The sequence below is a fragment of the Lagenorhynchus albirostris genome, chromosome 4 (genome assembly GCF_949774975.1).
Source record: "Lagenorhynchus albirostris chromosome 4, mLagAlb1.1, whole genome shotgun sequence".
Classification (NCBI taxonomy): domain Eukaryota; kingdom Metazoa; phylum Chordata; class Mammalia; order Artiodactyla; family Delphinidae; genus Lagenorhynchus; species Lagenorhynchus albirostris.
Window position 1 is genome coordinate 145,247,149 of NC_083098.1, and position 20,054 is coordinate 145,267,202.

General features: G+C 58.9%; 1 protein-coding gene across 5 annotated transcripts in view; it reads right to left on the reverse strand.

Moving 5' to 3' along the window:
* Positions 1-310: 310 nt before the first annotated feature.
* The window catches only part of ACOX3 (acyl-CoA oxidase 3, pristanoyl), a 48,140-nt gene continuing 28,396 nt past the window's right edge, over positions 311-20,054 (reverse strand). The window contains exons 12-19 of one of the 5 annotated variants that reach the window (XR_009540447.1): positions 18,786-18,908; positions 18,431-18,544; positions 13,646-13,761; positions 8,095-8,269; positions 6,907-6,974; positions 4,307-4,393; positions 2,823-3,004; positions 800-928 (exon numbers count right to left, since the gene is read on the reverse strand). Coding sequence is in view for 3 of the 5 variants with exons in the window: in XM_060148784.1 (XP_060004767.1) it covers positions 809-928; positions 4,307-4,393; positions 6,907-6,974; positions 8,095-8,269; positions 13,646-13,761; positions 18,431-18,544; positions 18,786-18,908 (803 nt within the window). In the remaining 2 variants the exon portion in view is untranslated. Of the gene's footprint in view, positions 929-2,822; positions 3,005-4,305; positions 4,394-6,906; positions 6,975-8,094; positions 8,270-13,645; positions 13,762-16,974; positions 18,183-18,430; positions 18,545-18,785; positions 18,909-20,054 lie in introns of those variants that run through there. The other 4 variants (XM_060148784.1, XM_060148786.1, XR_009540448.1 and 1 more) reach the window with 4 other exon arrangements.

Consider the following 20,054-nt stretch of genomic DNA (forward strand, 5'->3'; position numbering starts at 1 on the left):
CCTCCATCTGTCTCCCCCAGCCACCCCATCAGGGCGCCCAGGACCCGGAGCACACGCCCCCCCACCCCCACCCGCGGAGCCAGGCAGCAGTGGGTGTTCCATTGCCTGTAGGAACAAACCACTTCACGTAACAAAGTGACAAAGTACACAGCTGGGAGGTCGGAACTTAAGGACGACCAGACGTTCAAACCATTATGCATTTTTCTTTCCTTTGGAAACATTTCTTTGATGGAAGCTTCCAGTTCCACACAACAAAGTAATAAAACTGATTTTCTTTTCCTGCAAAATCTTCAACTATGTCATTCGGGTGGTCCCTGGTGCAAATGAGTAAGGTTAGAATTTAATTACATGAGAAAGTCAAACCAGAGTGAACGAAGAATCAGACTGGCATCGTACAGGGCGTAGTGAAGAACAGCCTTGTAAGAAATCTCAGATGAAGGTAGAATATTGCCCGACCCGAATCACCAACGACCAGTTTCACAATCAGCATATGAAAATAGAACGTACAAAGCTCTAATTATCAAAAAGCGCTCAGTCCGTCAGGAAGATATGATCTTACAGGTTTTCTTTTCACCCAGCAAATCAGGATGGACCCAAATCAGCCCTGCCCTTCAGGCGTTACCCGTCCTGCTGGGACTCGGGGTCGGGGGCAGGCCAGGATGAGCCAGTCCCGCCTTGGGCTCCACGGGACGAGCAGCCGGGCAAGGGCAGAGCTGTGGGTTCGGAGAGCGGTAGCCGTCTCTGGGGCCTCCAGAACTTGAACTCGAGGTCCACGTCTTCACGGCTTCATCACGGTCAGCCAGTGCGACTACAGCTTGGATTTCAAGCTTCCTAGGACGGGCTTGTTGGCAGAGAATTCCGACCACCACGACGCCCTCTCCAGCACCTTGCTTTGCTGCAGCACAGCGCTCCAGAGGTTCTTATAGAGCTGCAGAAGAGACATACAGAACACACATGTATGTAGTAAGAAAGGTTTTTTTTTTTTTTTTTTTTTTGCAGTACGCGGGCCTCTCACTGTTGTGGCCTCTCCCGTTGAGGACCACAGGCTCCGGACGCGCAGGCCCAGCGGCCATGGCTCACGGGTCCAGCCGCTCTGCGGCATGTGGGATCCTCCCGGACCGGGGCACGAACCCGTGTCCCCTGCATCGGCAGGCGGACTCTCAACCACTGCGCCCCCAGGGAAGCCCAATAAGAAAGATTTTGAGTATGCCAGTGCAACTGTGAACACCCAGGAAGTTCTCTCCTGTCACTCATGGAAACATGTTAAGATGATTTAAATTTAATTTATGTAAATCAGTCTTTGCCAGTAGAGAACAATTGTGAAAATGCAACTATAAAGGCCAATAATGTACACTTAATGATGAAGACATCCCGCTCACCCTTTGCTTTGGAAATTCTCCTGGAAGGTGGATTCTGCAAGTCGACGTTTCTCTCGCACCCACGTGGCTACTGGCTGGTAGGCGGCGGGGCAGCCCAGCAGCAGCGTGACGGCTGTCCCCTGGGCCACAGGGCCTGGGCACGCACTGTCCCCTCTCTGCCTGCCCCGTCAGACTGTGCAGACCGGGCCAGCTAGCCGTCGCCTCAGGGCCCCCCAGGCGGAACTGCTCTCGGTTGTTATCTTCGAGGAAGGTCCTGAGCGTGGCGGGCAGCCGCCTGACGCCTCCCTGCTCCCAGCACGGCCAGCGTCCAGGCTGAGGTCCGTGGAGACAGGGAAGGGGCCGGTTTCGTATCTGGCTGATGCTGGCAAATGTTGCTTTTAAGAAGCCAGCCTCCCCTGCACCTGCTAAGCACACTCAGCAGTTCTGCCCACGCTCTGCTATTCTTGGCTCCCAGGGAGACGCAAGGACGGGCTCTGTCTCCACAGGTCATCAACCCGAGGCGACACTGCACAGCCCGGAGCATTACGCTTCACTTACTGATGATCTCAATCTCCTACAGCTGTGCCTGTTCATCTAAAATGAATTTCTGGGACTTGCCTGGTGGCGCAGTGGTTAGGAATCGGCCTGCCAATGCAGGGGACATGGGTTCGAGCCCTGGTCCGGGAAGATCCCACACGCCGCGGAGCAACTAGGCCCGTGAGCCACAACGACTGAGCCTGCGCTCTAGAGTCTGTGTGCCGCAACTACTGAGCTCGTGCGCCACAACTACTGAAGCCTGTGTGTCAAAATTACTGAGCCCGTGCTCTAGAGCCTGCAAGCCACAACTACTGAACCCACGCACCACAACTACTGAAGCCTGTGTGCTACAACTGAGCCTGCGCTCTACAGCCTGTGAGCCACAACTACTGAGCCCACGTGCCACAACTACTGAGCCTGGGCTCTACAGCCCGTGCGCCACAACTTCTGAAGCCCGCGCACCACAACTACTGAAGCCCGCGCACCTAGGGCCCGTGGTCCACAACAAGAGGAGCCACCGCAGTGAGAGGCCCACGTGCCGCAACGAAGAGTGGCCCCCACTCGCCGCGACTAGAGAAAGCCCGCGCACAGCAATGGAGACCCAACGCAGCCAAAAATAAGTAAATAAATAAATTTATAAAAAGTAATGCCTGACATTAAAAATAAAATAAAATGAATTTCTTACCTAGGAGCACCTAGTTCAAACCTCAGCCCTTAACACTAGGAGGAATGCACACTGCGTCGGGCACCCTGTTGGGTGAAGCCTCGCGCTGGCTCTGGTGTCAGCGTGGAACCCGGGGCCCCGGTATCGGGATAGGACGGGATGGGACGGCCCTCCCCTCCTCCTCCGCCGCCCGCCCGCGAGCCAGGGCCGTGTTCTGCAGAGCCGCTCGGCGCCGCCTGTTCGGGGCTAACGCTCCAGTGCACCTGTGTCGCAGAGGCCAGCCCCTCTCCCGTGGGCTTGTCAGCACGTCGTCCTCGTGCTCCCGCGGGGGCCCTAGCCAAGAGCAGGGTTCACTCTCTCCTGCCTTCCCTCCAGACGGTCCATCTCGGCCCCAATCCTGGCTCCGCTACAACCCTCCCGGCCCCTCCGGAGGCTGGGTTTCTCCCTGGCGAAGTGGACGTGGTGACACACACCGTGAGCGGGGACGCCCCGCCCAGCTGTGCAGCCAGAGGACAGCAGGCCCTCCACAGATGTACGGTCCCCACCATCCTGATTCGATGGGGGACTCGTCCGAACTGCCCACCCCAGTGCCTGGTACTCCTGTCCCAACCCCAGGTGTGGCTTGGGCTCGTCAGAGGTTCAGGCGCCTGCCCCCACAGACTGATTGCAGTGTCCCCTGGGGACAGACGGAGGGTTCCTAGCACCCTACGTTCAGTCTCCTGGGTCAGCAGAAGTCTCAGCAGAAAGAACACGACAGCCCTGGAACCTCAGCACGTGACTTCAACACTGTGAAATGCCACGTCTCCATGGAAACACAGGGACAACCACCCACAGGTGGTGGGAGGCACTGAGCAGACCCGTGGGTGTCGACCAGCACGGGCGTCTCCACGTGGTGGAGGAGGTCAGGTAGGGACACCCGTGGGCACCGTGAGGGTCCCACAGCAGGACAAAGTGGGGCCACTCTTGGGGGTGCCCCTTCAGCTGGAGGCCGGAGAAGACCTCTCTGAAGAGGCGGCATTCCGCTTCGAATGAACACAAGTGCTCCGGCAACAGGAACACAGGTGCAAAGGCCCTGGGGTGGGAAAGCGCCCAGTACGACGGAGAAACAGGAGGACAGTGAGACTTTAGTCCAGAGGGTGGGAGGGGCGCGGTGTGAAATGACCTTGGAGAACGGGGCAGAGGTCAGGCCGCGTGGGCTCGGGATGCAGGAAGGGATTTGGGTGCCATTTCAGGTGCAGGGCTCCATCAGAGCAGCTGTCTGACAAGGTCTGCTTTTAAGCCATCGTTGTGGAGCGTGGGGAGGAGGGGCGAGAGAGGAGCTCGGGAAGCCACGTGCGGGCTGCCGGCGAAGCACAGGCAGAGGGTGAGGGGTTACGAGCTAGTGCCGTGAGCCGGTCAGAAGACCCGGGGGTGGAGAGGCTCCCAGGAGAGCGTGAAAAGAGCCAGACAGCTGCAGGGCCCCGAGCGTGGCACAGGCTCGGGCTGACCTCGGCATCACGGCCCAAGCGGGCGGCAATGCCGTCCCCTTTCTCGGAGGAGGGCAGGCTGGGGGACGGCTAACCCGCCCGTGACCACCCCCACGTCTCCCAGCCACTCCCTCCCCGCTGCCCACGTGTGACCAGAGACTCCCGGGCCACGGCATCATCTCAGGCTCTGCAACGACTACCATCAGGCCCCAGAGAGCCCCCGGCTCACGGTCCTGAGTGCAGCGGCCCCAGCCGCCACGGGAGGAGGCTCTGCTCTTTACCTCGCCGTCAGCTCTGCCGATCGGTGAGTTCAGGATGGAGTCAGGAGGGGCGATCACATCAACCAGGGCAACAGCATCGTCTTTCAGCTGTTGGAAAACAAAGTCCATACACTTGGCAACTCCCGGCATCTCCATGGCGACCACCGAGCAACAGAGCCTACAGCCCACTAGCAACGGTAACTCCGGCGGGCAGGCCCATGTGGCTCCGTTACTAAAGTGCTATCTTTTCATTGGCCTGGATTTTAGGTTCCCTGAGTGTGTGTCTGAATATTTTCACCATGTTGCTATCCACTCAAGACTTCCAACGTTTTATTTTTTTTCAGCAAGGTACGGACCGCTCGTAAAACTGACGATTCTGTGGCTCATTAATTGGCAACTGTCTTCAGAGGTTTGTCTCTGAACCCTGACTTATCTGGGCAATTACTGTTCCAACAGAGGAAAATATGTCCGGAAAAAAATGTAAGAGAAAAAGCATTTATGAGCACCTGGAAAAGCCATCATTCCAACGCTCTTCGGTTCCCAGTAGTTTTATTACTCTCCCGTCCCATTATACAAATTATTCTTCAATATGACAAGTGGAATTTATATGAGAAGACTCCCAAGCATTTTCTTGAAATGCAAAAAACAATTTTCTTAAAATGACTGTGAAATGCCGTGGCTGAACTCAAGAGAACGCTGGAACGGGGGCGACTTGAACAACGTATGAAAGCAACTGTTGAGCAAAGAGGCACAAGAACAGGGAAGTGCAGCCCGCTCTGTGGTTCAGAGGCTGCTCCACGGCTCCGCACACCCCCGGCACCGCGGTGGGTGAGGGGAGATGAGCCTGGACCGGGGTCGGCCAACGTTTAATGTAGAGGGCCCACAGGAAGGAGCCCGGCTTTGTGGGCCGCAGGGTCTCTGTCTCACGCTCCCCTCTGCTGTGACGGTGAGGACAGCCCCACAGACGATGCCCAAGGGAATGGCTGGACCAGGGAAGGAGCTGGCGCCCTCCACCCGGCCGACCCTGGCCTCCCCGAGTCAGGACGAGCCTGGATCTGCCAGGCGGCTCGGGCTGCATTATGGCCCAGGACCGCCAGCCACCAGCTCCGTGGTGTAAGTGTCACGTTTGAGAGCAAGGAAAACAATGGTTGTATTTTTTTTTTTTTTTTGCGGTACACAGGCCTCTCACTGTTGTGGCCTCTCCCATTGCGGAGCACAGGCTCCGGACACGCGGGCTCAGCGGCCATGGCTCACGGGCTCAGCCGCTCTGCGGCATGTGGGATCTTCCCGGACCAGGACATGAACCCGTATCCCCTGCATCGGCAGGCAGGCTCTCAACCACTGCGCCACCAGGGAAGCCCCGATGGTTGTATTTTCAATAACGGCAACTCACCGCCTGTGGAACACACGAAGGAAGACCCCCTCCTGTTTAAGTAAATGTGGTCTGTGTACACAGCACGATCACAGAGACACCCTTACCCGGAGCCCACGTGGGGAGAGATGGGCGCTTAGGAAACAAACCCGGGGAGAGCCTTAATGTCAACCACAGAGGCATCACCTAGAACTACATCAACTTGAAAGCCCTGAAAGGGGAGAAACGGAGCGGCCTGTCGCCCGTCGTGTGAGACACTGGGCAAAATGCTGGGGGCTTTGGTTCATGTCTTACCATCAAAAGTAGAGAAATGCCTCTAACTGCACCCCCTGATACGGCAGCCACAACACACGTGACTGTTTCATTAAAATTAAAGAAAACTGGACTTTCCTGGTGGTGCAGTGGTTAAGAATCCGCCTGCCAATGCAGGGATCATGGGTTCGGTCCCTGGTCCGGGAAGATCCCACATGCTGCAGAGCAACTAAGCCCATGCACCACAACTACCGAGCCTGTGCTCTAGAGCCCACGAGCCTCAACCGCTGAGCCCATGTGCCGTGCCGCAGCTACTGAAGCCCGCATGCCTAGAGCCCGTGCTCCGCAATGAGAGAAGCCACTGCAATGAGAAGCCCCCACACCACAACGAAGGGTAGCCCCCGCTCTCCGTAACTAGAGAAAGCCCGTGCGCAGCAACAAAGACCCAAGGCAGCCAAAAATAAATAAATAAAATATAAATAAATTGGTTTAAAAAAAAATTAAAACTAAAAATCCTTGGTCACACTGGCCGCCATTCTAACAGCCCCAGGTGGCCAGTGGTGATGGTATGGGACAGCGCCGTCCCAGAACACGTCCACCCCCACACAAAGCTCCAGTGGACAGAGTGCCCTCAGAACGTGACGTGGCGCTGGGGCCATCTGACTTTTCTGGGCGACAAAGGTAGAAGGATGCAATAAAAAAGGAAAATACCGTGAAATGAACTAAAATTGGAGGCTAACATGAAATGCTGGAGAGAATTATCGATATCGCTGTAAAAAATTATTAGAGCGAGCTGAATGTGTACAGATTCTACGACAGTCTCTGAAAGTGACGCTTCCTGAAATTTCTGACATAAGCACATTCTGTAAGTTTCCCGGCTGTGCTAACAGTTGCCCGCACACAAACGAGTGGGAAGCTAAGGTCAGTGAACGTTAATATACGGGTGATCGTGTGTAATGTGGAAATCGTATAAGGATATAAGGGGATTTCAACTCACCTGGGCACACAGGGCCAGGATGGCGTTCTCTACCGTTTTACCTGCTTGTTCACCAGAAAAGTAGCCACCTGTAAGCAGAGCGCTGGTTACTCTGGGTTCTGCTACCCTAACTCCCAAATTACCCACAAACTGCAAACATGCTGAAACCGCTCTCCAAAAGAGCCCATTCTGTGTGAAAATGCCTCGCTACTGCTGCCCGAGCCCCGCTGCGACCCCTTCACAGAAAGGCACCGGCCAGGGCTGGGCTCCTGTGTCCCCCTTCCCGCCAGCTCACTGAGCTTGTGCTGGGGGTCAGAGCCGGGAGCTGGGGAGGCTGAAGCCCAGGAAGGCGGCCTCGGGGGGCTGGGGGGAGACCTGCGGGGCAGGGCCGGCGGCAGGCAGAGCGCGGCGCGGGCGGTGGCCGGAGGCTGTGCTGGGGGCCGACAGGGGCTGCGGGCACACAGCTGCACCTGCGGGCACGTGGGCGCCTGTAGCCACCAGGGGCCGGGCACGAGACCCAGCCCCACAGCCTCACCTCCTACAATGCGGCGGCTGTGCCGTGCCGTCCAACAGGCCTAAAGAGGCGGCCCCGACTTTGCCGTGGGACTGATTTTGTCTGACTTTTGCCGCAGAGAACGGCGCCCGCTCACTCGGAGTGGGTGGGCGCCTCGCCCCACACCCCGCTGCTCCCTCTACCCGGGAGCCCTCGGGCACCACCTCCCAGGGGCAACACCAGCCCCAAGAGGGAAAACATGGGTTCCTGGCAAGGGGGAGGGGAAAAGTGTACTCCTCACACAGCCCAGATGTACGCACAGAACGTGAACAGATACACAGAATAGCTGTAGTGTTAACATGTCATGGGGATGGTTAGGAAAAAACATCTAACAGGGCTCCTTGGGGGATAATAATGAAAATGAAGGTTGAGAAACACAGGTTTACCCCCTTCCCAGGAATCAGGCCATTCATCACCACCTCCAGGAAGCCCTCCCGGATCCCCAGTCTGGGCATTCCTGGGGGTGCTGCCCCAGCAACCCGGGCTCGGCCCTGTGGGCGCCACCCTGCTGCTGTGCTTTTCTTCTTGTGGCCTCTGGGCTCCTCACTCAACATGTGATGAGTGCTCAGAAAATGGCACGGAAGGAGCACCACACGGGGAAAGCAGAGCCTCCTGGGTAAAGCGGAGGGCGCCCAGCTCCTGGGCAGGGGGCTCACCTCGGTAGAGCAGGGCCGTGTGCTGGTTCAGGGACCACAGGGCGTAGAGAGCGCTGAGCCGCCCAAGCACAGCCCGCAGCGGGGGTGGCACATCGGACTGGTGCACGTGCTCGTGGAACCTCCGCACGACCGTGAGCTCCAGGAATGCCAGGGCCAAGGGGCGGCAGCAGTACACCTTCAACAGAACACAGCACACGGCGTTCGGGAACACACAGCAAGGTCTGCATGCCAGCAGCATTAGTGCAGCAGGGGACGGACGCGGCCGGGCAGCGCCTCTGGGGAAGCACCACGGAAAGGCCTGCAGGAACACAAGCCCAGCTGCAGCGGCTCTGGACCTCAGGCCCGGCGACCTCTCTCAGCTCAGTCCCATCTGGGACGCGGGGTGACCCCACAGCCAACACACAGGCACGGCGGGCTTGTCCAGCGCGGCCAGTGGCATCTCCAGGAGGTGGGCTCCCTGAGAGCACAAGGTCAATTCTCTTGTACCCGGGGCCACGGACAAGGCTACTCCGGGGACTCACCTGAGAGTGACGTCAGCTCCTCCAAGGGCGTGGCCACGCCCCTGCCTCCCAAGTTTCTAAAGATCAGCCTTTCTCGCCCACTCTCCTATCACGTCCAGGCATAAGGCAACCACTGAACGGGGGCCAAGACGTGCAGCCGTTCCCCGCCGAGTTTTACTTGCGTGTGAGTTCCGATGCTGGCTTTGTTCGTGGAAGCAGGAAGTCACCACGGATCTTCCGGTCCCAGCTTTTGCTTTTTTAACCAACATCCAAAACATCTGCTGCTAATCATTAGCTTTGCTCGTCAGCTTTTCTTTCCCCATCTCTAATTGATCGGTTTACTGCTTTTTTATTAGAACAATTATAGATGCGTTCCTGATTTATTATAATGAGCATGTGTTGCTTGTGTAATTAAAAAAATAATCCAGCAAGGAGGTGACCGGGGACGGGGCAGGGTGAAGACCTTTATTCAGTGCCTGCCTACTTTGCCCCCGACCGTCGACCAGAATCAACAGACTGCGGTCCAGAGTGCGGTCCGGGGCGGGGGGCAGGGGGAAGGGGGTGCAGGCACCAAGGGGCAGGGGCTATGATTTCAAGGCCTGCCCTCGACTTTCAGAGCAAACACTGGGTCGTCCCTTGGTCACTTCCGAGGCCGAGGCTCTCCCAGGGCCTGCCCGAGACTAGGCGCCCTCAGGAGAAAATTCAAGGGGAGGATGCTTCCCCGGCCTCATGCCAGTCTGCCTCGTCCGACCCCAACACCCCGCTGGGCTTCTGAAGCCGCAAGGGCACACATCCTGCGTCCCCGTGCCCGGCCTGGAGGGCCAGCCCGGGGCCTTCAGAGCGGCTTTGTCCCCTTCCCTCTCGCACACGCTGTGGTGTGTGCGCCCTTGGCTTTGGGAGGTGAGCGCTGGGGGAGGCTGGGGGAGGAGACCTCACAGGAGGGAAGCTGACGACGGAGGTGGGCAGGGAGGACCCCACCCTCTCCCCAGGCCAGGCACTAAGCTCACAAGAGCCAGCAGTTTATCACCTTGATCCTCCCCGGACCCCACGGATGAAACAAGGTCACGCAACGGGCAAGAGGTGGAGACATAGCTGAACCCAGGCAGGCTGGCCCCAGTGTCCACCCCTTCACTACGTCGCTAGGGCGTGTCATTGCAGTAACCACCCGCACCCCTAAACGTGCTCACGCGCTGTGGGCTCCGCTCTGCGTGAGGGCCCTTGCGAGTCCCAGAGGCCGGGCTCAGAACTGAATCCAAACTCTCCGTGCTCTCCACTTTACTCTCTCCTTTTCAACCACGTGGATTTTCTAGTATGAAATCACACTGCGTTCATCTTATTTCCCCGTGCAAGTGGCGCACGTCCATTTCAGCTATGGCATCGGCTGGTGCAGGCCTGGAAAGGCAGCGCCACCTCTGACCTCGCCACCCGGAAAACGCATCCTGAGCCCCGCTGAGCTCTGAGTCACTGACGCAGAAGTGATTCAGGGTCGAGGGGACCAGCTTCCAAATCCACTCGGCTTTTCCAGATGTGCACGTGTGGACAGGCGGTTTCCGCCCCAAGCCCAGGCTTCTTGGTCTGAGAAGAGGGGGCGTCAGGGTGCAGCCTCCAGCGCTGCCAGGAGGGGCATCAGACAGCATCTCACGTGTCCGGCACCTGCTCGGGGTCCGAGAAGCTGCTGTGATGGTGGCCGCTCTTCTACTCTGTCTCGATCCCAGGACTCGGACACGCATGAAGCTGCTACGTGTGCTTCTGGAAATGTTCAGATGAGGCCATCGGCCGCCTGGGCGACCTGGGCTTTGGGGGTCCGCCCCACCGCGACCTCCGTGCCCAGGACGCCCGACGCAGCAGCGGGCTCAGGAGCCCACGTCTACTTCCCCACCCCGCTGACTGGGCGCCAGGGGCTGGCTGGCTGGCTCTCCTGGCCGCTCGTCAGGCCACCTGCCCTGCTGCCTGAGAACCTGCATTAATAGCCGTGGAGAGCACGGGCAGCACATGTGCTGGGCCTGGGTGGTCCCGTGGATGCAGGGTGACGGCCACGCCAGGCCGTGGGCAGGCAGGAGGTGTCTGAAGGGAGACACGGCAGAGGCGAGATTCCACGAGTCACAGAGAACGGATCTGCTTCCGCTTCCCATCAGCTCCCTGCTCCAGACGGGAGGTTCCGCTGACTCAGGGGTCCTTGACTGGGGCCGGTTTGCCCCCCGGGGCATCTGGCACCGTCAGGAGACAGTTTGGTTGTCACGACTCGGGGGTGTTGTTGGCATCTTAGTGGGTACAGGCCTGGCGTACTGCTGGGCACCCCACAATGCACGGACAGGTCCCCCCAAATCACACAGCCCGAACATGCATGGGGTGAGGGCCTCACTCCAGCTCCTACGCCCTCCACTTCCCGCCCAAATCCCTACACGCAGTACCCGTCCTTGGCTTCTCCCGGACAGCCTGTCCTTGCCGCCAGCAGATCTGACCACGCTATTAACAGACATGGGCCAGTGCCCACAAAGGGTCCTTATGGTGTCCACTCTGGGGCCGTGGTGGGGACAGAAACACTCAGGGGTGGTCCTACCCGCCACGGCACAAGCTGGTCCACACTCAATGTTTCTGCCGCTCTGTAACCACGAAAAGCTCCAGAGAGAGGCCAGCAGTCCGACGTGTGAGGCCAGGAAGGTCCGTTCCCCTCTCCCTGCACTGGTCCCAGTGCCAGGGTCCTCCGTCCCATGCATCCCCACCCCCACTAAACCTACAGCCCCGGGGAAAAAATTCAGATCCAGGTATCAGTTTCTGGTGTGCTCTGATTTCTGAGTATATTTGCATTTTACCAAGTAATAAATATTTTAGGCAAAAAACAAACTCTGAACTATTCAAGCGTGGACATCAGCCGTGCAGTGTGGGGGAAAGAGCTGGGCTCAGGGGTCACAGCTGGCTTGGGTTCAATGCTTGGGAGTTCTTACTAGCAGGAGCAGATAAAGAAAAGCTTATCAACTCCCCCCACTACCCCCCGGCGAGTCCAAGAGTGAGCACGCTTTATATTTTCACAAAAGCAGCCAGTGACCTCCCCCAAAGGGCACAGTAGTTCACAGCCTCGGCTGGCAGCGCGTGGAGTGGCCCTCGTCCATCAGACACCGTCCTCTGACCCGCGCATCCCTGGCCCTGGTTCATGGTCAGCGACTGCTGTGGCTGCCACCCGGGGCCAGAGGCTGGTTTCCAGGCCAGGCTGACCCTCAACCTGTAGGAACTCTTTGCTACCGTCGGTTACGTACGTCTCATGCTTCCCCAGACTGGAATCTGTCTTCTGACTTTGCTTGCAGTATCTTTTGCTATTTAGAAAGGGTGAACGTATGTGTAGTCAGAGCTGCCAGCTTTCTCTTCTTTCACAGCCTCTGAGTTTCCTGTCATACTTGAGCAGCTCGTCCCGCCGAGGGCACGTGAACATTCGCTGAAGTTTCCCTCTCGTGCTCTACTGCTGCTCCCATCACCATACGGGCGGGGACCACATCTCCACAGGACCCTGAACGTCTGTCCCAGGGCTCTGAGGCGCTCTCAGCTGTCAGGATGACCCAGCGCTCATGCTTAATGCTCCGTGATCCAGACCAGGTCTGGAGAACGCAGCCCCCCTCTCGGGTCACCCTCCCCTCCAAGTCCCGCGGCCGCCTTCCAGTACACATCACGGCCACTCCGTCTGGCCGCACCTCAGCTCTGAGGCTCTCCCCAGGGACACCCGTCTTGGCTGGACCCAGGCTGGGTACGCTGGCCCCTCCTGTCCTCTGCCACGAGGCTCACTGAGGTGCCGTTGCCAAGTTCTCAGTCGAAGGTCTATGTGAATTCCTTCTCAAACGACCACGCCACACACTCGGGTTCTGTTGTCTGTGTGTGCAGGTGCCGGGCACAGGCCGGCGGGCATGGCGGTGTCGCAGATCGGCTCGGACGAGACCTGTGGTGACCTTCTGGGCAGCTCTGCGGGATTCGGATGTGCTGGGAAGGGGCGACCTCTGTGTCCTCCATCTCTTCGGGGTCTTGGGCTACAATGCAGAGAAAGGAGGAACTCCGCAGCCATCAGTGTCCGAGTGACCGAGGGTGCCGTGGCCCCAGCCCACGTGGAAGGATCGTGTTCACACCTCCTCTCTCGGGTTCCTGGACTGAGCTAGGGTTTCACCCACCTTGACGTCTGCTGAATTCATTGAAGACACAGGTTTGATCCTGGTTTATTCGCCCTCGGTCGGAGCCTTTCCAGCGAAGCCCCATCCCTGTGTGCTCCTCCCCCTTCCTGGGGCAGACACGCCCGGCAGGTCCCCGGATGCCTGCTCTGCTCTGACTGCACCTGCTCAAGGGGGTGAAGCTGTCCCTCACAGCACAGGGGGCGGGGCCCTCGGAGGTGACGGGCAGACGTGGCCCCAGGCTATCGGGGGAGGCTCCATCGCCCAGTGTCCAAGGCGAAGGGACGACACCAGTTTTAGAAGCTTCCTGGGCTACGTTTTTCCCGAACGACACCCGTCACTGTGGATGCACGGGGCCCACGGGGCACAGCAAGCCCAGATCCCGCGTAAAGAGGTGTTTAGAGCGGCTGTTTTTGTGCTGCGGATTCCAGACGCGAGAGGCAGCCCTGTCCCAGAGTGAGAACCAGAGCTGCCCTTGGGCCAATCTCACCGAGCCTCCTTGGAGAGAAGCACAATGACTCAGGAAGCAAATGCAGACAGAGCGCGGGTGGGACCTCACAGGAGTCACCGAGCCGTCACTCTGCTGGTCGGGAGGGACCCTGGTGGCTGACGGGCTCCCACAGCCCCGGGTCCCCCCTCCAACCAGCACAGCTCTGGCCGACGGGCCACACACTTGTCAGGGGCCTTCGATATGATGCCCACAACCTCTTCCACACGGGGCAGGGGCAGCGCCACCGTCCCAACAGCAAACCAAGGTGCGGAGAGGTCAGGCCAAGCGCCCGAGGTCACAGGGGCTGAGCAACGGGGCCTGCCATCACCAGGACATGCAGCTCACCAAGGACACGACGGGGTGGGAATTAGGAGCGAATCATTAGAAAAGCAACTTTTAAAACAAACACGTACCTGACAGTTGTTTCTTGCTTCAAAGTCGTTGCTTCCCGATTGTTTCTCTTGATTTAATTTCTGATAACTCTCGCGGAGCAGGTAACAGACCAACCACTCGTATGCCGCCAGCGGGACTTCAAAACGAGAAACGGAGAAAACTGTAACCGATGTCACCGTAGGGCGTCTCACCCTTGTCGAGAACTCAGCTCTCCAGTTTACAGGTGCGGAAACTGAGGGACTGCCCACGGCACAGCCCGGGTGGTGGCCGGGCTGGGACAGGCGCAGGTGAGGGTATTTCCTGGCTCTGCTGTGAGGCCAGCCCGTGTTCTCCATGGTTCTGGTAGCCACGGAGCCCACAGGGTCACGGAGGCGCTCTGGGGGCAAGCACCTCATTTACGATGAGGATACACAGTCTGGAAGAAACTCGGATCCGCACGGATGTCAGGACGACTTTCCAGCAGGCGGTAGGAGGAGGGGCGCCCTGTCCACCTGGCCAGCCCGGTCCTGGGGCCCTGGACCTCACACCGGCTCCCCTGACGCCTCGCCCCCCTCACCCGAGAGCCCTGAAGTGCAGAGAGAAGCACACGGCAGGGGTGTAGACAGACAGGGACGGGCTGGAAGGGGCTGGAGGAAGACCTCCGTCCTCCTCCCCACGCCCCAGCGCCGCGCCCGCATCTGTGGGTCCTTCTCGCCACATCTCCGCTAGTTCCGAGGACTCGGCGACCTCAGAACAGCCTGCCCGGCAGGACTGCTACCGCCTCTTCCGTTAAGGACACAGGGCGTGAGGACGAGCCCAGGCACACGAGTGAGCGGGGTAGGGGTGCGGAGTGTGACCCGGCCACGTGGCTCTGCGTCCATGCTTTCCCGCCCGACCCAGGCAGAAGGCCCAGAGCCAGGGCGCCCAGGCCCGTGGGGCCTGCAGCTGCTCCCGGCTCCAGACTCCCAGGTGGGATCTGGCCGAACTGGGTCTGGGCACAAAGGCGGGACACGGGGCACCTGGGATTTCCTTCGATGTCACACAGCCCGTTCCCTGGGAAGATGACGCATGGTACCCACCGCTACGGGTCCTGCTACGGACCCCCGACCGTTTCACGCTGTCGTATCCGTCACCTCACAGCACAGCTGAGAACTTGATTAAAGAGCAGACGATCCATGTCACTGGGCTGAGGAATCGGCTCAAAGGCCGCAAGCAGCCCGAGCTCACACAGCTGTTCTCAGGGAGCCCAGGAGGCGGGGGTGCGGCCCCGGGACGAGGCACCCCTCCCAGAGGCCTGCCGGGTGGGGTGGCTGGAACGGGGCATGTCCTAACCCCCTGAAACCTGTGAACGTGCCCTTACTTGGGCACAGGGTCTTTGCAGATGGAATGACGGGACAACACGGGGTCATCCTAGATCAGGGTGGCCCTGAATCCAGTGAGAAAAAGGAGAAGCGCACACACAGAAGAGAGGCCGCGCGAAGGCAGAGGCAGAGATGGGGGACGCGGCCACAAGCCCAGGGATGCCTGCAGCCCCCACGAACTGCGGAGATGAGGAGGGAGCCTCCCCGGAGCCTCCGGAGGGAGTGCGGCCCCGCCCACACCGGGGCAGTGAGCTTCGGTCCAGGACACATTCCTGCTGTTTTCACACCCAGTCCTGTGCCACGGGACACCCACAAACCAGCGGCCCAGGGCGCGGCCCTTCAGGACATCCCTGAAAAGCCAGGTGGACACTGGAAACCAGCTCTGATGCTGACGGGGCCCACTCTGACGCATGTGTGTCCCAGGGTCTTTGTGGCTAAACTCTTCCTGCCGGATGGACCGTCACCAAGACGGTAACAGGTGGGCGCCACGGGGACTCAGATTTTCCATGATCTATTTACGTGGCAACAAAACCCAGGAAGTCGCCAAGGCCAGCAGCCGCTCAGGCTAATTCCTGACCCCAGCCAGGGCCCCACCATCCCACGACGCAGCAAGCGCGGCTCCTCCGGACTCTTCCCCGACGCTGCCCGGGCAGGCGACCCCCTGCAGAAGTGACCCGGCTCCCCGAGGGCCCCGCACCACGTGGAGCCCCCGTGCTGACGTCAGCAACCAGTTCACGGTTTGCTCCGTGCTCTGAGTGAGAAGCAAGCTTGATACGTGAGTTGCTGGAACGTTTTTCCTAGAAATTCCACTTTTAGCCTTTAGTGTTTCACAGAGAAGCGGGTCACACTGCTCCGTGTTCACACGGAAGGGCGGAGCCCCCAGCGAGCACACAAAAGGTACCATCACAGCCGGCGGCGTGTGGGCCACTCACAGAGTCCGTCTGGGCGTGAGGAGTCATCGGGAACAAACTGGGGGAAACCGGCACAGGTGGGTGGTAACGCTCTTGCTTGGGGGCTGCTGACGGCCCAAGACAAATGCTGCTTCAACTTCAGTCCCCAAGTCCCTCCCAGGTTCCTGGGTCACAAATGGCCTCCTCGGGGCTCCCCTGGCCGCTCCCCTGCACCCCTCGAAGGCCCTGAGCGCTGCCTGTCTCCCCAGGCTGGCTCCCCCACCCAGGTGCGCTCCCAGGGCGGCCACTGTCACTACGGTCAATCACTCCGAGGTCTGCCCACCTGCCTGGCCTCTCAGTGTCGGGGCTCCCCGACACGCCCACCGGGCACTCAGCGTGGGACCCCTGAACTCCCAGTTTCACCGGCACCCCCCCCGGGGGGTCTCTCACCTGGCCCTCCATCGAACGTACCACCTGACCATCCCCCCGACCGTCCCCCGTGCCCTCACCCAGCTCCCGTCGCTCTCTCCTGTGCTGCCCCTGCCCGGGTTCTGGTCCTCTGGCTGCTCTCCCGAGTCCAGCCTTGCTCTGCGTCGGCACCAGAGCACGCCTTCCAAGGTGGGGCTCTGGCCCAGGTGCGCCCCAGAAAGCGAGTCTTGGCCACCTGGCCCGGACCCTCGGCTGGTACACAGCCCCACGTGTGGGAGCCACCTGCTCTCCCACCGCGCCCACCCCACGGCTCCTGTGTGGCTGACTGCTCCCCAAACACACCGCTCTGAACCTCCAAGACCCACCTTGCAAGCCGCCTTCCTGGGGAACAGCTGAGCTCACGCTGCAGGGGTCACTCTGCACCCACCATTCCCAAGGGAGGGCCCCAACTCACGGCGGTGAGCCGCCCACGAGGGCGGGGGGTACCGCATTCCCTCTTGATACCTTACAGGGGAAACTGAGGCTCAGAGAGGTTAAGCATCTAGCTCGAGGTTACACAGCTGACTCCAGACCCTGAGCTTCCAACCTCTGGGCGGTGTGCTGACCGCACCATGTACCCCTCTGAACACATGATGCTACACAACCCTACTGTCCTGCGTGTATACACAATGGTCAGAGCAGCCAACACGCTGAACTCCAACTATTTAATATTTTTGCAAATAAGCCAACTAAAGGAAAAAACTGGGCCTCAGTTATTCAGCGACGTGCAGCTCCTCAACACTCAGGACCATTTGTTAAACCCATCCTCAGCACACACGCATCCTCAGCACATAAATCAGAGGAAGCAGACAGAGAGCTGCCCCACCCGGCCCCTCCCTCTCCAAACAAACCTTTTAATCCCTGGAGGAAAAATCTCCTGACCTTGCAGACAGCCCTCGCTCAATACCTGAAAGGTCTTGAGTGTCCAGCCCTACAGAGCCCCAGGGTCATATGTCATTTATGGACTTTTTACCCAAGATGCAGCTGAGACAAAGGCCGGCCCCGAGGTGTGGGATTTCATGATCGAATGCCCTGGAGACGAACGGCTGGCTGTGGGCTCCCGACCGTCAGTGTTGGATGCCAAGCCCCTTTTGTCAAATGAATTTTGTTTGCGTTCTTTGCTCCAGAAAATGTTTTCACTTTGTTGGAACGAGCAGAAATTAGAGCACCCACAGGAAAAACAGATGACGCCGCCCTGGCGTGCTTCCTGATGGCCGGCGCGCAACACAGCTCCTGCGTCCACAGCTCCAGCGAGCGGGGAAAGGGCACAGCGGGCACAGCGGACACCTCCCGAAGCTGGCAGACCACGTGCTTACGTTCTGATTTTACAGTGGGGGACAGTATTAGGGGAAAACATTCCGGTGGGGTTGATGTTATTAGAATGATTAGGTCATTTCTGGGGGCTTCCTGGAGCAACATTTGGGGAGCTCTGTAAGCATCAGAAAGAGATCTTCAAGTGTGTCCCTGTGTCCTCTTAGCACTTTAAGAAGGGAGATAAAGGAGGTGCGTTATTGTCAGAAAAGCTGTAACGAAGTGTGGTGAGGGAGACGAAGCAGTTACTAGCAGCAGTGTTTCTGGATGATGATGGTGATGAAGAAGGTGGAGGAGAGATGGCTGGCAAGTCAGCCCAGCCCGGGTCTGACACCTGCTCTGGCCGCTGACATGCACTGGGGTGCACTGGGGTGGACTGGGCAGCCGTGGTCTCCTCTCCTGGAGACGTGAGCAGCGGTGCAGCCCGGCGGGGTCCCCCAGAGACGGCACGCCCAGTGCCCGCAGCTGCTGATGCTGCGATGTGTCACATGCTCTCCATCCTCCGAGTAAGGGAGGGGGCGGCTCCTTCACCCGGAGGACCCAGCGACCTGCCCCCGGGGGACACAAACACTCTGTAAAGCCAGGTGCCCTCCTGCCACGCCAAAGGCTCTCCGCTAACAGCGTTCCGTGGAACACACAGCATCTCGACAGCGGTTTTTGCGATTACAATCACAACCGTTAACACGGTGGGGGGCCAGGAACAGACCCAGCACCCCTTGCTCTCTGGCAGATGGGCTGCCATTCCAGCTTCTGCCAGGCACAGTGCACCCTGGAGACACGGAGGGAGTGTACTTACCTGAGGAGTCCAAACAGTCCTCAGGGCTGGAACCCTCGAATCTGTGGCCAAGGAGGTTGGGATAGGCTTCCAGAAAGTCCACGGTCTTCAGCGGGCTCTCAATGCGGGCACCGTCTAGGAGCACAGCCAATGACTCGGGAGAGCCAGGGACCCCAGCCCCCACCCCAGGGGATGTCTGGCAGAAGGACCCCACCTGCCCCAGCCCATCACTTCAGAAGCTGGTCCATCCCCATTTGATCACACATTTCCTTCCTGCAAACCCAGAGTCCATCCTGACAGAAGAGCTAACTCAAGGGGGCCTGGGAACCTCACCCTCCCGCCCCCAACTGGGCTGCAGGGGCGCCGGCCTCCTCACCTTGGTCCCGGCGCACCAGCAGCCCAAGCAGGTAGTTGCTGGTCTGCTGCAGCAAGACGTTGTTGTCGCCTTCGTATGTGCAGTTCGGGTCATTGTCATCTCTGAGGTCTCCCAGACGGTTCACTGCAAGGAGGCCCCAGCGTTCTCGTCACTGGGGGTGCACATGTGGGAAGTGCCCCCCAACCCCCAGCTGCCACCTGGGACTCTGAGGTCCCAGGCCCGGCTTGACCGGATGAAGCACTTCCCGCCCTGCTCCCAGTTCCAGCTCCACCCCCGACCCGCGGTGTGCCGTCTCCATCCGGCTGCTCCCTCTTTAAGGACATATTGGTGACACCCGCGAGGTCCCCGGGAAGAGAAGCAGGTGGCTCCCCGTGAAGCCCCAGGGCCGCGCTCAAGGAGCATCCGCTGGCATCAGCATCCTGGTCCCTACCATGAGCCTCTCGGGTCACCTGGCAAAGCGCCCTCCAGTGGGGTCACTGACAGAGCTGACTACCTGAGCAGCGGGAGGGTGCCCTTCTTCCTTTTCCAACTGAAGGAACCCTTCTTTGGACACGAGACATTTCAAATATCTGAAGACAACTCTCATTTTTCTCTTGTCTTTCCTACCAGCGAAATAACCCAATTCCTTTGCAGATTTGATAAAGTATGCTTCCCAGATCTTCACCACCTAGGTTTCCATCCTCTGACGGAGAATGTTCTCCAAACGTGAGGCTGAGATGGGAGAAAGGGTAGGACCCTAACTTCTCACACTCACGTATTGCTATGAACAGCCCAAGAGGGTGTAAGACGTTCAGCAGCAGACACGAGGCTTGTGGTCACCTATGACACCCTGATCATCTTCCCCTGAATTGCTGCCCATGCCACCGTTAGACCACTGACCGTGAAGGGCTAAGAGTGCCCTTAGAGAAATGATGTGCAATTGATATTTAAATCTGGATAAACGGCTTTACATTTATCCCTGCTGAGTTGGGCCTCACTGGCCTCAGCCCTGTTTGTATTATGTGATGACACTTCCTTTAGTCATTTTTGTTGTCTGAAGGGCTGCGTGATTCAAGTTCCTCCTTCTAAACTATTTATAGCGTCTATATAAGAGCTATAACAACAAACAAATACTACAAAGCATTGCACAGAGGACAAAACACATGGATGAGTAACGTCTGCAGCCCTACGATTACCCACACGTCAGTAAACGTGGAGTGTGGAGGAGGGGAGGGGCCCCCCCTGCCTGCCGCCCCCGCATGAGGAGTAACTGGGACACTTCCCGGTTAC